At 51.7% G+C, this 16,660-nt stretch overlaps 1 protein-coding gene across 1 annotated transcript in view; it reads right to left on the bottom strand.

Moving 5' to 3' along the window:
* The window catches only part of HDAC11 (histone deacetylase 11), a 19,323-nt gene extending 3,455 nt beyond the window's left edge, over window positions 1–15,868 (bottom strand). Inside the window, exons 1-5 of the mRNA XM_008572968.1 lie at window positions 15,735–15,868; window positions 13,322–13,422; window positions 3,653–3,769; window positions 2,339–2,381; window positions 556–632 (exon numbers count right to left, since the gene is read on the bottom strand). Coding sequence (XP_008571190.1) covers window positions 556–632; window positions 2,339–2,381; window positions 3,653–3,769; window positions 13,322–13,422; window positions 15,735–15,801 — 405 coding nt within the window. The 5' untranslated portion in view covers window positions 15,802–15,868. The remainder of the gene's footprint in view (window positions 1–555; window positions 633–2,338; window positions 2,382–3,652; window positions 3,770–13,321; window positions 13,423–15,734) is intronic.
* Between the last annotated feature and the right edge of the window lie 792 nt (window positions 15,869–16,660).

Genomic DNA, 16,660 nt, shown 5'->3' on the forward strand with positions numbered 1-16,660 from the left:
GTAAGAACAGGGACTACTTTGGCCAGTTCCTGGCACCCGGCAGAAGGCCGGCGCAGAGTGATTGGGGGAGCTCTGGGGTCCAGCAGACCTTATGGCCAACACCAGCTTGGCATCTTCTAGCTGACCCTCCTTGCCATGGTCCCCGGTCTCCCCATCTGCGGATACAGTGAGGCAAGCCAAGGCCAGCAGGGGCCAAGCATGCCCCACACAGCTGTGCCCTCATCACATCCTCCTGCCTGCTCCCCTCCCTGCGCTCCACAGCACTGTCCTTCCTCCCACAGCCTCATGCTGCTGCGTCTGCCCTGGCGCTGTGCAAGGCTACGATAGCTCCCTTCCATCACAGGCAACCATTCTAAGCAACACAGGGGAAGGAAGAGATGGCGTCAGCTCTTGGTTCAAGTCCCAGCCTGGCACAGCAACCCAGGCAAACCCCCTCCCTGCTCTGAGCCTCGTTCCCTTCTCTATAATGTGGGTGACAATCCCAAATTTGGGGCTGTGGGCAGGATTCCAGGGAGGGCTCTGGGAGGCAAGCTTCCCCAATGCTTGTGGACACACCTTGATGGCGAGTGTGATGTCTGCGTAGGCGCAGAAGCCCCCGCCCCGGTCGCTGGAGCAGTGGTGGAAGCCGCCTCCTGCAGAAGAGCAGACAGCATGATGGCCAGGGCCAGGCTCAAGGGCTCGGCCCAGGCAACCCCCCATCCCTCTGTCACCCACCGTCCCCTCCTGGCTCATCTCCCAGGGACCACTGCTTAAATTCCAGCTTAGCAGAGTGAACTGAGCACCAGAGCGCATCACTATCCCCAGGACAGGAGGCATGTCTGTCATCATGGCCACCCCTGCCAGAGCAAGGGGCCCCTCTCCAGATGTCCCTGGCAAGTCAGCCCTCAGCACCCGCTCACGCCCCCAAGTGACAGGCAGCTCATCCTTCCCAAGGCAGAAAGCTGCTCCCTGCACCCACAGGACTGGGCCTGCCACCACACCAGGAAGGGTGGTGGTGTGGGGGGACTGGCTTTTCTTGGAACCACCCAGATTCTGCAGGTGGTAGAAATGGATGGTCAGGAAGGGCACCCTGTCATGGTAACAGCTGCCTGTGGTATGTATGAGGGGGGCAGCCTGGAGACCAGGGCCCGTCCACCTCCCAATCCTGAGACAGTCCCAGGACTCGGAGAGATCCCTCCCCTTGCCTCTTCCACCACCCAGGGGGCCGTCATCGGATCATAACCATGAGATAACAGCCAACACTGAACTCCTAATCAGGCACTAAGCTTGTTGAAGCCTCCCTACAGACCTAGGAGTGGACATTATCATCATCATCCCCATTTTACAGATGAGAAGACTGAGGCACAGAGAGGGTCAGCAACTTACCCAGGATCACACAGCTAGCTAATGGCAGAACCAGGATTCAAACCCAGGCTGGATCAGGCCCAGGCCTCTTAAGCTCCATCAGACCATAACACCTTCTGTGGGGAAGGGCATCTGGGCCCCCCTTGGAACCTTGTAGATGCCCATGGCATGAATCCCTCATCTGTTTGTGCAGCAGAGTACCCTAAGTTCATGGCTATGCCAAACCCAATGCTGGGCACCTGCGGATACCAAGATGGAAGAGACCAGCCCCTGGCCCTGCAGAGCTCACAGCCAAAGGCGTGGGGGTCCCTGCTATGGGTCTCTGAGCAATCAACTGGGCATCTCTCAATGTCTATTACCTTGTCGGTGGAATGGGCCTGATGACAATTAGCTCAAGTGAGAGGTCGGATGGGAAAGGGCTTTGCAAACTGTCAAGTGCAGTGCCTCCATGAGGGACAATATCTGACAGGGACAGGGAAGACTGATGTGTGTGGCCCTCCCAGGAGGCTGGGAAGCGCCTGGCCTCAGGATCCCTGAGGAGGAGGTGGTCTTGACCCTGGGCCTGTCCACCCACCATGACATGACCAAGCCCCTTCAGGCTACCCTGGGCCCAGGAGACAGAGCAGGCTTTCAGGAGAGCCGCATGAAGACAGGTTTCAGTTCCACGCAGAGCTGCCCAGGGGATGGAGTAGGCTCTCTGGGAAAGAGGGAACTCCCTGTCACTGGAAACATGCAAAGGTGGTCCGTAGAGCCACCTGGAGAACTCTTTAGACAAGGATCCCATAGCGAATGAAGGCAATGCCCACCCTGCCCAGGTACCAAGAGGCCGCACGCCCACCTCCAGACCACTCCACAAGGAGGCTCAGCATGGCCATGGGGGCACCAGCACCTCTAATTCACGCCATGCCTCCAGGGTCCTCCTGTCCTGCCCCCAGCCCCCTTCAGGACAGCACCACCAGGCCAGGCCGGACAGTCCTGAGGCCCAGGCACTCACCAACATTGATGGCCCAGCCTCGCTCCACGGCCAGCTTCCCCGCCTTTAGAAACAAGCAGAGGGTGAGGGGTGCGGGCAGTCAACTCCTTCACTCACTCACTCATTCCCTGACCCACTCACTCATTCCATAAACACGGTCTCCAGCCAGCTCTGCAGGGGCATAAACTACAAGGTGTGGGTGCAAGCACCCCCCAAGCAAACGCAGTCCAGGAAGCAAGTTCCAGACGGACTGGAGTATGAGCAGGTCCCTTGCACACTGTACAAGGAGACTGGAAGAAATAAAGTACGTATCATCACATGTGAGCTGATGATGATCTTAATGTGGCTTTCAAAGGGAAATAGACAATTTTCTGCTCACAGAAATATGGTAGCCTGAATGGTGAAATCCTGTAGGAAATCATAGTTTTGGGTTGGGTGGTAATATCTGACTAAGATAAAATAAAATTAAGTGTACAAATTTGCAAAGCTAAAAAGAAAACTGTAGGTATGGTACTGACCCAGGAGGGCTGGGTTAGCTCTTCACACACTTACATGTGAAATGTGCTTCTACTTCCAATCACCTCCGCAGTCTGTGGCTAATTTTTTAAGAAAACTAATTTTTTTAAGAAAAACAGTATGTAAAACCTAATTTTGCTGCCAATGTTCTTTCTTGCCACACCCATGATGGGGGTGAGGGTAGAGCATTATCCATCTTTGAAGTCACGAAGGTTCACTTTTCTATCTTAAATTCGAAAGCATTAGAGCCATAGTTTTAGGACATAATCTTTTTGGGATGGAGATATATCTCGTATGCCAGCAAATACGGTAACTCTCGCAGGAGGTCACAGGGGAAGGAACAATGAGCTCTAATGTCGAAGATGAAAAGGCTTTTGGAAAGAGTCATTGTTACTGGGCCCTGAGGGATATTTAGGATTATCTTCAACTCCTAAATGGGGGAGGGCATTCCAGGGCAAAGGAGGTGAGGAGGAGCCCACGCCAGCCCAGCCGTGCCTCCCCCTCCCCACCTACCATTAGTTCACTTTTCTATCTTAAATTCGAAAGCATTAGAGCCATAGTTTTAGGACATAATCTTTTGGGGATGGAGATATATCTCGTATGCCAGCAAATACGGTAACTCTCGCAGGAGGTCACAGGGGAAGGAACAATGAGCTCTAATGTCAAAGATGAAAAGGCTTTTGGAGAGAGTCATTGTTACTGGGCCCTGAGGGATATTTAGGATTATCTTCAACTCCTAAATGGGGGAGGGCATTCCAGGACAAAGGAGGTGAGGAGGAGCCCACGCCAGCCCAGCCGTGCCTCCCCCTCCCCACCTACCATTATGGTTCCTCCCGTCTGGGTCCGAAGGGGCCTCAGCACCTTCCTCTGCACCAGGAAGTTGGGGAGGAAGACAACAGGGGGAATTTCTGTGATGGTGGCGACAGCAAAGGACCACTGCGGAAGAGACAAGCAGTGGGAAATCAGATTCCGCCTCAGTGCCTTGAGGATGGTTTCAAGGTGCCCTTGGATGGACTCCCTGGTCAAGTGTACTTCCTCTGGCAAGAAGTGAGAGCTGCAACCCTATCTGGCCCCCACCAAGCTTCGGGCTCAGTGAACAACAGTTTACGCCGCATGTTTTCTTAAAGTGAATGAGACCAGATTCCTCTGCGCTCCGAAGCCCTTGGCCGCCCTCCTGTGGCCAGAACAAGAGCTGCAGAGGGCTCCGAGTCACAGCCATGCAGAACTAGGAGGGCTCTGAGAAAACTGGTTTAGCCCACCCATTGTACAGAAGGGGACACTGAGGCTCCAGGCCCACAGTGAATCACTGACAGAGCCAGGATCGGAAGCCCTGGCTCCTTCCTCCCCTGCAGTGCATGGCTTCTTCTCCACTGGGAATGAGACCTCTCTGCAAAAGGGGCACCCTGCCCTCATCTCCGGCTGCTGAGGCAGGAGGGCTAAGGGTACCCAAGAAGCATTTGCATCAAGACCAAGGTAGAGCACGCTCTGTGACCTCCAAGTCCCCAGAGCAAGTGTCACACCCAGCTGCACCCAAACCCTGAACCAGTTCCTGCCTGGCTGAGATTGTGTCTGGGCCATTCTCCTGCTTCCCTGAGAGTGGCCTGAGCACACGATGCCCAGAGGAGAGTCACTCACTTTGTAAATATTTAGTTAGTGTCTGCTCAACCCCAAGGTGGGCACTGGGGATCCTGTCCTCTTGCCAGGACACTTGCAGCCTACTGCAAGGTGAATAAGTCAACAGGGGCTTACATGCAGTGCGACAGTGTTGCAATGCAGAAGAAATGGGTCACAGGGCGGGGCAAGGAGGTTTTGTGGAGATGACAGCTGCAGGAGGTGACCAGTGAACAGTAGTTATCCAGATGCAGGTGTAAAGGTAGAAAGGCAACTGTGGGCAGAGAAGTGAGCCCATGATCAAGGCAGGTGCGGCTGGGACAGGGCTGGGGCACTTAGCACAAAGGGCCTAGTCTGCTAGCACAGGCTCACACACTGTTGTCAGAGCAGTAGGGAGCCAGAGGCGATGCTGTCCCAAGCTGCACTAGCTGCAGAAAGGAAAACTGATTAGGGGAAACAAGAAAGGAAGCGGCAGCCCCAGGAGGAAGGCAGAGATGATGAGGGTCTGGGGGAGGGAGAAGGGGAGGTGTTAACAGGCAGCATTGTGGGGGGACGGGGGAGGAGGGGCCCGGGAGGAGGCCCAGGTGTCAGGCCTGTGAGGGTGACGGTGTCACCACCTGGAGGGTCCCTCCCTCACTAGATGAGCTAGCAGGGCAGAGAGCTGAAAGGAACGAAGCCATGTCCCAGCCTCCTGCAAGGTCACCAAAAAAGAGAACAGTATTTCTGCAAGTGCTGTGGAAGCAGCTGGCCTGTCAGGGTATCCCACTGAGAAAAGCTTCCACACTTCAAATAAGTTTGGGAAACAATGCTATGTGGTCCACCTCTTGGAAATTCACAACACACTCTGGCATGTTACAGGCTCTGGGAAGTTCTGCAGCAAATAATTTCACCTTGCTTCACCCAGTGTTTCCCACGCTTTCCAACCACAAACCCCTGCCTGCCCCTTTGCTTTTATATAACACGTACTAACCTCCCACAAGGTTGCAGTTGAGTGGACACACCTGGGAACCTCTAAGCTAGAGCCTGAATTTTACAGGGCCCAAGCATGAAGTCGCCCAGAAGCATGTATGACTCAGCAAGGCTCCTTGGCCCCCGGAGGAGAAGGCAAGTGTTTGCCATGCCATAGCTCCTGGGCCATGAGTGCTGTGGGAGGGGCAGAGCCAGTCATTCTAGAGGCGGCTGGGCACCTGGGCCTTCTCCCTGGCTCCGTGGCAGTCTCTGCGCCAGGCAGTGGTGGGGTCTACTGATGCCGTAGACCTGTGCTAGCCTATCCGGCAGCTGCCAGCCACAGGTGGGCTACTCATGTATAATTTTTAATTGATTAAAATTTTTAAAAATTGGAGTTTTGTTCCTTGGTCACACTGGACGTATTTCAAGTGCTCAGCAGCCACATGTGGCGAGTGGCTACTGTGTTCGACAGAGCAGATCTGGAACATCTCCCTCACTGCAGAAAGTTCTGTTGGACAGCGCTGCTCGAGGAAAACCTGTCCTTCGGTGGCCGGGGTGGAAAATGAGTGCAGGGGGTGGGCAGACTGGTGGCTGACTCCCAGGGGTGACGGGAGGAGAGAGAAGGGGCTTGGCCAGGGCAGGCTGTGTGGTCAGTGGAGGTGACAGGTGCAAGTGTGGGGGGAGGGCACAGGCATCCCTGGTTGACACCTGGAGATCCACTTACTGGCTAATAGCAGGGGTGATCAACAGAATGCCAGCACAACACAGCACCACCAAGGCACTTCCAGAGGCAGCCAGTAAGGGAGCCCTGCTGGAGAGGTCTGGCGTGGACAGGGTGGGCAGGGAGGGACAGAGTCTTTATCTGGGATGCAGAGCAGGCTTAGGTGGGATCCACCCGGCGGGCTGGGCCCTCTGATAATTTCACTTGGCCAAGGCAGTAGGGAATGGGCTGGATGGCAGTGGAGTAGGGATGGGGCCCAGAAATCCTCCTCAGAGTCAAACTGGCCCAACTCCGGGTCTGCCACAGGCAGCCAGATTAGGACACAGCCCTTTACTCCTCTGCACCTCTGCCTCGTCATCTCTAAGACAGGGCCTCAAATAAGAGCTTGGACATGGAAACCTATCAGAGAGGCCTGTCCTCGCTGTCCAATCTAAGATACCCCCATCTGGGCCCCCTCAACCCCCTGCCTCTGCTTCACCTCTCCACACAGCACTTGTCTCTATCTGAAGCCACAGTATGTCTCGATCAGTATCTGTCTCCCCCAAAAGGATGCCAGCTCCACGAGGGCAGGCACGTGGTTTTGTTCACTGGGCACAGACTATGCTAAGGACAATGCCTGGCACACAGCAGGCACTCACAGCATAGGCTACTGACCCCCTTTTCTGGCTGATGCCCCCACAGCCCTGCCTGCTTCCTTCCCCTGCTGGAGGCCACGTCACCTGCACGAGCCCAGGAGAGCCAGAACAACGACTGACTGCTAAGGAGCTATAGCAGCCTGGCCATCTGCTTCTGAGTTGGGGCAACCCCATGGTGACATTTGCTCCCCAGAGCTACCCATGGGGTCAGGCTGAGGCCACACTTCTGACCCCACATCTGTGCCCAGCTCCTTCCCCTGCCCTCTCCCACCTGAGAAACCTCTCTCACAGGTTTCACCTGAAATCACTTGCACCTGGGTCCCCACCTCAGGCGCTGCTCCCAGGGCTGTATTCGCCAAGTGTGGTTCCTGGACCAGCAGCATCTGCATCACTTGAGAATGTGTTAGAAATGCGGATTCTCAGTCCCCACCCCAGACATCCTCAATCAGCAACTATAAAGCAGGGCCAGCAGTCAGTCTGCTGTAACAATCCCTCCAGGTGATTCCGATGCTTGCTCAAGTTTGAGAATTACTGCTCTAGGGAAATTAGGACAGTGCTGAATGAATGAATGCGCTACATGAACATAGGAGGTTTACTCCAGCCTGATGCCACTGTCCACTTGGGCCTGGCCAGGTGTCAGGACCCCCACCCCTAGTCAGCCTTCGAGGGACCCCACAGATAGCAGGACAGGCCTGGGGCTGGCAACACCTCTGACTACTGCCCCACCCACTCAGTTCCACAAGCCTCCACCCTCCAGCTGCCTGAGTTCCTCAAGTGGACCTCCTACCCCTGGAGACTCAAACCAAGGACTGTTCTAAGGAAAGAGATTGGCTGCATCCCTCTTCAGAGGCCCCGCTGCTTGCTTTGGGTGAGTCCTTTCCACCAGCAGGAGGGGGAGCAAAAGGAGAGAAGGGAAAACACATGCTCTCAGTTGATACACAAAAAGCCTTTGGCAAAATCCAATATCCTTCCATGATGAAATCATTCAACAAACTAGGAACAGAGGGAATTCCCTTAACATGATAAAGGGCATCAATATACAATGTAAAAAAACCCCCACAGCTAACATCATAATCAGTAGCAATAAAAGCTTTCCACCTAAGATCAGGACCAAGACAAAGACGCCTGTTCTGTCACTTCTATTCAACATCGTACTATAAGTTCCAGCCAGAGCAATTAGGAAAGAAAAAGAAATGAGAAATGAAATTGGAAAGGAAAATGTAAAATGATCTCTATTTACAGATGGCATAATGTTATATATAGAAGATCCTAAAGAACACACACACACACACACACAACTATTAAAGAAGAAACAAATTCAGCAAAGTTGCAGGATATAAGATCAACAGACAAGAATCAGCTGCATTCCTATATGCCATCAATAAACAACCTGGAAAGGAAATTAAGAAAACAATTCCATCTATAACAGCATCAAAAAGAATAAAACCCTTAGAAATAAAATTTAACAAAGGGGTGCAAGATTTGTCTACAGAAAACTACAAAACATTGCTGAAAGAAATTAAAGATGACCTAAATAAATGGAAAGACATCCCATGTTCATGGAGTGGAAGGCCTAAAATTGTTAAGATGGCAATACTCCCCAAAGCAATATACAGATTTGATGCAATCCCTGTCAAAACCCAAATGGTCTCTTTTGCAAACAACAAAGTAGTTAATCCCATAATTCATATGGAATTTCATGGGACCCTGAATAACCAAAACAATCTCAAAAATGAAGAATAAAGTTGGAGGACTGACAATTCCAAATTTTAAAACTTACAAAGCAACAGTAATCAAAATAGTTTAGTTTTGATTTGAGAATAGACATATAGATCAAATGAATAGAATAAAACAGTCCAGAAGTAAAGCCATACATTTATGCCAGTTGCTTTTCTGCAAGGGTACTAAGACCATTCAATAGGGGTGGAAAAAAAACAATCTCTTTAACAAATGGTGCTGAGAGAACTAGACATCCACATGGAAAAGAATAAAGTTGGACTCCTACATCACACCATAGACAAAAATTATCTCAAAGTTTATCAAGACCTAAATGTAAACTAAATCTATAAAACTCTTGGAAGAAAACACACAGGGGTAAATCTTCATGACTGTGGATTTGGAAATGGATTCTTAGATATGATACTAAAAGTGTGAGCAACAAAAGAAAAAAATAGATAAATTAGACTTCAGCAAAATTAAAAATTTTTGTGCATCAAAAGACACTATCAAAAAAGTGAAAAAGGCAACCCACAGAACAGGAGAAGACATTTGCAAATCAAACATCCATAATATATAAAGAACTCCTACATCTCAACAACAAAAAGACAACCCAATTTTAAAAAGTGGACAGAGGACTTGAATAGACATTACTCCAAGAAGACATACAAATAGCCAACAAGCACATGAAAAGATGCTCAATGTCATTAGCTACCAGGGAAATACAAATCAAAACCATGAGATACAACTTAACACTAAGTTGGCCACAATAAAAAAAAAAAATTTTAAAGAAAAAAGAAAATAACAAGCATTGACAAGAATGTGGGAAAATAGGAACCCTGGTACACTGCTGGTGTAAATGGTGTGGGCTTTGTGGAAATCATTTTGATGGTTCTTCAGAAAGTTAAACACAAAATTACCACGTGACCCAGCAGTTTCACTCCTGGGTACATACCCCAAATAAATGAGAAAAAGTACCATCCATAGCAACACTATTCACAATTAGCCAAAAGACGCATACAACTAAAATGTCCATAAACTAATGAATGGATAAAGAGAATGTGGTATGTCCATAAAATGGAATACTACTCAGCCATGAAAAGGAATTAACTACTGATACATGCTACAAAGTGGATGAGCCCTGAAAACATTACACTGAGTGATAGGCCAGACACAAAAGGACATAAATGGAATCACACACAATAAGTTAATCACACACTTATTGTGTGTGATTCCATTTATATGAAACATCCAGAATAGGCAAATCCACAGGGTCAGAATGCAGTCTGGTAATTGCCAGGAGCAGGGGGAGGAAAGATATGGGAGCAACTGCTTAATGGGAACCAGGTTTCCTCTTGGGATGATGAAAATGTCTTGGAACTAGAGACGATGGTGAATGGACATTGTGAAGGACTACATGCTACGGAATTGTACACTTTGAAAATGGTTAATGGTTAATTTTATGTTAGGTGAATTTTACTACAGTAAAAAAACAGGAGAGGGGGCCCGTCAAGGAAGAAGAAACAAGTAAGAGAGAGAGTCAGAGACCATGAGACCTCAATCCCGCAGAGACTCTGCCAGGGACCTCAGCCCTCCAGTTGACATGATGCTGAGACCTGTGTCTCCCTCTCTCCCATGTTGCCACTGGAACTCACTGGAGATATGCCTGCCTCATGGCCCTTGCACTTGCTGTTGCTTTTGCTTGGAAGGCCCTCCCGTGGATGCCGCATCGCCCACCCCTCACACCCACCCAGTCTGTGATCATGTGTCACTTTTGATCACACATCAGCAAGCCCTTTTCTGACTCCCAATCTAAAACTGCCATCCTCCCCCCAGCTCTCTCCACCCCCTTTCCTGCTGCCCCTTTCTTTCCTCACTGTGCTTAGCACCTGCCAAGATACTGTATCACTGACTTAATTACTATGTTTATTGTCTGACTACCCCACCTAAATGCCAGCTCTGCAAGGAAAGGGATTTGATCTCGTTTGTTCCACCCCATCACCACAGCACCTAGAACAGAGCATGATGCTAAGTACTTGCTGGATAGCTGTGTCCCCAGCACTGCCCAGCACAGGGTCACAGGGACAAGATGTCAGATGCTCCACAATACTGACCTGCAAACTATCACTGGGGTCAGCAGAAGGCAAGAGTCTGGAGCTGGCCCAACCCCACCACCACCCTCAGTGGGGCCAGCTCTGGGCCTTGCATACAGTAGGTGCTCAAAAAGTATTTGTTTCCCTGAACTGACATCATATTGCAAACAGCAGACTACCACTTCTCCTTCAGTACCCTGTTTATTAAGCATCGAAGGCCACATGAGCACAGGGCCAGGCATGAGCTTCAGAACAGGGATGGGGGGGCAGAGGTGAACAAGGTAGGAGACAGGGTGATGTCACCCAGCTCACACAGAACAGCCAAGGAAAAGCAGCCCTGGGAAACCTGTGCAAACTCTCCAGGGCACTGCCCTGGGTGCCCACAGCAGAGGAAAGAGAAAGAAATGGCAGACATCTGGGGTAGAAAACCTGGGGGAGGTTCCTGAGCTGCAGCCCCCAGGTCCAGACGATGCCTGTGGGTCTCACCTGAGCAGCAAGGGCACATCACACATCACTGTCCACACCACTTTACTCTCCTGCTCAAAACCCTCTCATGACTGCCCATGGTCCCCAGAACAAAATCCACACCCTGCCCATAGCCTATGAGACCCTGTGTGGTCTCCCTGACCACAGTGTGAACCAGCACAGTGTTCTGTTCCCTTCCGTCTGGCCACTCATGCATCCTTCTCTCCTTTGAGAGGCCAAGTCCCCTCCCCATCCACACCTGTGACACTGGAACTTTGTTCCTGCAAAGCTCCACGAATGCCACCTGCTCCTCTCTTTAGTCTCAAACCTCACCTCCTCTGAGAGACTCTCCCTGGCCACCTAGTCTCAGTGAGCCACCTCTGCTGAGTTACCCTCTACTTTCCAATTTCTCCATTGTCCTTGTCACTCTCTGAAATGCCCTTGCGTGGCTACTTCATTTTCAGTCTCCCACATCTAAAACGCAACTCCATGGGGCAGGGAACCTTGCTGTCTGACTCTTCTCTTCGTACTCAGCACACAGCTGGCACTCAGTACAGATGTACTGACCTACTGCTTTTCCACCTTAGCAGGTGCTACAGAAATCACCATATTTCTCCTTTTGCTCTGGCTGCTCCAAGCTCTCCAAGGGAGCTCCAGGACAGATATGCAGCTCGAGCATCATCTTGGTTAACCCTTTCAGTTGACATATCTGAATCCTCCTGCTCTTGACCTGTTTTCTACTTGCTATTATCATTTATCACATACTGAACTGCTTTCAGGTTTTGGGGGACCAAGGCCAAGCATGCAGCCTGCCAGACACAGTTCCCCTGGAGGCCCCTCAAATGTCTGGGTCCCTGGAGCCTATCTCCCATCCCCAGTCTTATTCTGGCCCATTCACCCTGCCTTGCCTCCACTCCGTTCTGGCCTCTCCACACCCCAACTCAGTGCCTACTGTCCTGGCCTTCCCCTCACCCTCTGGACTCCAGGAGACATGTCCTCCTGACCCAGCCCCTGGGCTGCGGACTGTGACCACACATGCCTGGTGCCAGGAAACCAGGGCAGCCTAGTGCTGGGCTTCCTGCCAAGGCCTCACACACCTCTCTCCCAGGAGTCAGGTTTCAACCTCTTCCTGGTAATCTTTCATGAGCTCGCACTGTCGCAGCCCCATCTAGAATTCTCACAAGTCAGGCTGAGGTGAGGGAGGAGGGAAGGCAGCAACCGTGACCGGGAACCTGGAAGACAGGCCTAGATGCCCTGCCGGGGTCTCCCCCAGGCCCCAGCCAACTTCCCAGGAGACCTGAGAAAGCCTCTTTCTGATCCTAGGCTTTTCCATAGAGCAGAGGGGCCTGCTGACCTCTGGCATCTACTGTGGGTCTGAGTCTAAAGTGAGTCCAGCCAGGAAGCCTGGGGGCCAGAGCTCCCACACTCTTGGGACACAGAATGTGTAGCATCCCCAACCCCGGCCCCAGCCTCCCCTCTGCTCCCACATAGGGGACTGACTGAACGCGTCAGCTCACAGAACCAAAGCCACCGATTGGAGCTCTCTGGCTCCTCTAGAAAGAGGTCACGGCCGGTAGCCATGGGCCCAGTTCAGCCTGCAGGTGGGAGTTAAAAATCTTAAAACGAGTTGCCACATTAAGAAATCAGGGAATGACACTTAATAACCTGGATTTCTGGCTTCTCTTTGAAAACCAGGCACTCTGCTCATGCGGGGCCCATAGTGGAGCTGCGTGGCAGCCACCACTTGGGAAGGGGCAGGAGTTGTCCTATTCACCCCGGACACCACCACCTGCCGTTCTATTCATTTATGTTCCCTGCTGGACCCAAGCTAGTGGGGTGGGGAGGCTTTCAATCTAGTTCACAGCCCAACAGCTTTCAATAAGTCTTTAGCAGAAGTCCTTGGAACAAAATCCTAAACTTCAGCACACTATAAAAGCAGACTAAAGTGGAAGAGCTTTGGTTGGATGGGGAAAGGGGGCTGAGATCCTCTCTCCTCTAATTATCCCAGCAGGGGTCTCTGAAGTCTATCCACAGAGCACAGATTGAAAGTGACTAATGTAGCAGCCCAAAATCCCTCTGAAGGCTCAATCTCCACCAGCTGACATCCCTTCTTTCATTCCCCCTAGAGACAGGGAGCCTAGACCACCCCTGATGTCTATGACCTCTCTTTCTCTTGGGACCACTGACTCACATGATCCCCCTGCACTAGGGACAGGGATGGGTGACCCTTGAGGCTGTGCTTACCCCATCCTCTGGCCACCCCTCCTGGCCAGCAACCCCCAGGCCCACAGTCCTGTACCTTTAGCTGGTTGAGGTAGCGCCTCGTGTGCACCACCAGCAGGTCCTCCTCCGAGGCCTCCCGCGCCTCCACCAGCATACTGTCGGACAGAAGCTTCTCTTCTGAAAGCACAAAGTGCGCGTCCTGCTTCCATGCTGACCTCAAGGCCAGACCCAGCCCCAGACCCTCCTACAGGATGCAGAGTCGGCCACTGGCAGCCCCTGCCCCAGGAGGAGGTGGGCACTTCTGGCTTGTGGACAAGAACAGGCTACCTCAGAGGTCACTGTGGACAATGGCCAGCCCCTCTGGCCACGGGACACTGAACATTGTGCATACGGTGATCCCATGTTTCCCAAGCCACAGATAGCCTTGGGGTGAGCTCAGGTGTGCCTGGACAACTTTCAGTGGCAGGTGACACAAGGTCAATGATGACTCTTGAGGTGAGAAAAGCTCTCAGCAAATCTCCCTCCACCTTCAGATGACTTCACCAACACTTGCCTGGCTCTTGCTCATCTCCCTTTTCAACCAAAACAGAGCACCAATCTGTGTCACAGCCTGCAGGCAACAGTGACCAGCCTGAACTGAATCACACTGTTGTTTTCATTGCATTTATTTTTTACCATGACCTTCTATTTATGGCAAATGAAACTGCCTTTTCTCATTTAGATGACATAATGTTTCCTTTTAAAACAAGTGTTTTGTTTTGTTTTTTTTTAACAGCGACTAAGTCATTAAAAATATGAAGTAAATAATGGAGCAGGTGGTATGAGGAGACAACAAGGTCCCAAGAGTGTTTTGCAACTGGCCCATGCTTGGGAAACACTATTATTTTGTCACCCCTTACACACTTTTTTTTTAACAGCGACTAAGTCATTAAAAATATGAAGTAAATAATGGAGGAGGTGGTATGAGGAGACAACAAGGTCCAAAGAGTGTTTTGCAACTGGCCCATGCTTGGGAAACACTATTATTTTGTCACCCCTTACACACACCAGACAAGATTCACTCCATTTAGCAAAAGAAGAAACTGAAGCAGGAAGTGCCCTAGGGCATTGTGAGGACCACACCATGATGCTCTGGGTCTACAAAAATCAGCGTCTAGGGGCTGTTTCAATAAGTCCCCCTTAGAAACAAGTTCCACACACTTTAAATATACATCTCCAGGCAGGTTCTCCCGTCCCAGAACGTTCCATGGCCTCCACTGTCTTCAGACAAAGGTCCAGCTCCCTTCTTACCACAGCACCCAAAGCCTTCACCACGTGGCCCCTGCCTCCCATCCTCACCCTCAGAGGAGAGAGGAGGGAACTCAGGCCAGCTGTGGGCTCTGAGCTGAGGGAAACAAGAAGTCCTTCTGTCGAGCTACTGGGCAATGGGGAGCGCGGCTCCATCTGGGTCTGCTGGAAGCAGAGCATGAGGACCAGACCGTATTTAGGAAGCCACAGAAGCGCAAGGTGCGAGGCGGGCTCCACCCCTCGCCAGGGTTCCCGCCATCGCTGCACACAACCTGTGCTCGTTTCTACTTAAGTGTGCTCCTTGAATGCTTGCTCTGCTCACTAGAGCAAATGGAAAATCAGCATCCCTTGCATAAATAGGAGTTAACCAAAAATAAAAAGCAAATACAATGGAAACAAGCAGTGTTATTAATCTCTAATTTGATCCTATATTCTGTAAGACACACTCTGAGGCTTGCTGGTAAAAAGGGAGATGGCTTAGGTGTTAAAGGTGGGCTTGCTCCAAAGTGAAACTTTCTCAATGGTGCGATCAGAAGTATTGGGTGATTTAAAAATATCCAATCTTCATCTATGCCAGGTAACATTTCCTACTTCCCTCAATTAAAGAACCCCTGATACAGGGAACAAGAATATTCACACTCCAGCCTATTGTGATGCCTGAATTTCCCACAAAAATCAGGCCCTCGTTAAAACGATGTGCCCCCCAGAGCATCACCTTGCCCAATGGGATGAGCTGTGAAGCTGGGGAGCCTGGAGCTCTGAGTTCCAAACCCCACTCTGCCACCTAGTAACTATGTGACTATGGGCATGTTTCCTAACCTTTCTGGGCCCAGTTTCCCCCATCTGTAATCCAAGGGGTTGGAGCAAAGGTTCTCCACTTCCTGGACTCTCTGAATTTCAGGGAATGGACACTGGATTCCTCTAAACTTCAGCTTCCCTGTGTCCATTAACCAGCTCCCCTTCTACTGGGTGTCTGGGGTCAGAGGCAGGACTTAAGTCCACAGCGATGGGAGAGTTGGAGACAGGGACATATCATGCCTGGAAGTCTGCATTGGAAAGAGCCTTTTTACAGCATGGGTGAAAGGCAGTCTGAGGGCTGAAACTAGAGGCAGGAGAGCCTGAAGCTTATGCTGGGGATGAGCATAGGGAGGACAAGTGGGTCGGAGGAAGCAGATGTAAAGTCTGAGAGGGGCCTTCCATACCTTTTAGGAAATTGATCACTTTGCCCCATTTCCCTGCGTCAAAGGGGTGCAGCTTCTCCAGGCCCATGAAGGTGATGTTGTAGCGCGGAGAATACACAATCGGCCAGCGTGTCTCTGGCACATGCTGGTACAGCTGGGTTGGGTGTAGCCTTCCGTGTGCAAAAGGAGAGATGCACAGAAGGGGAAAACCTCAGTGCAGAAAGCAGCCTCCCCCTGCCCTGGGCCCACCTCGATCAACCAAACAGTCCTTACCCAGCAACACTTGCTCCCCCAGCCACAGAAAAGAGCCACTTGACAGCAACAACAATAGTAATAACAGCTCCTTGAGGAGCACTGGCTGTCTTTCCCTGAACACAATTCCAACTCAGTCTTCACAGCGACCGTGAGAGGTAGGCGCCGCAGTCGCACCAGAGGCTCAGGGAGGGGACCCGGTGTGCCCAAGGTCACACAGCAGGTACTGGAGGAGCAGGTGTGCACTCAGGTGTGTCGGCTGCAAGGCCGCAGCACCTACTTCTACGCTATACCATTGCACCCGACAAATGTGTGGCCCTAGGCCCCGGCTGTAAAATGTGTGGCCATGACTGAGAAGCCGGGCACGGAAAGGGCTGGGAAGCCACGAGTCGGGACCACGGGAGCTGCGGCCCCACCCGGAGCCAGGGGCGGGGGTCACTTCGGGCACCGCCGCGGGCTGACACCCCCCATCACACCCCGCAGCTGCCACACAGGGACCAGAAACCCGCTCCACTTGCTGCCACCGTGGGGGCGTCCGCACAGCCGGCGGGGCCCGGGGTAGGGCAACGTCACAGCCGCGCACGTCGCCGGCCCCCTCCGGATTGGGGCCTCGCGGCCCGCGCGCGTTCCTCGGGCCGCGGAGAAGGGGCGCTGGGCCGGCCCGGGAGCACCCGGCCCGAGCGCCCCCTGCCCGC

This window comes from Galeopterus variegatus, unplaced genomic scaffold (assembly GCF_000696425.1).
Source record: "Galeopterus variegatus unplaced genomic scaffold, G_variegatus-3.0.2 Scaffold855, whole genome shotgun sequence".
Classification (NCBI taxonomy): Eukaryota; Metazoa; Chordata; class Mammalia; order Dermoptera; family Cynocephalidae; genus Galeopterus; species Galeopterus variegatus.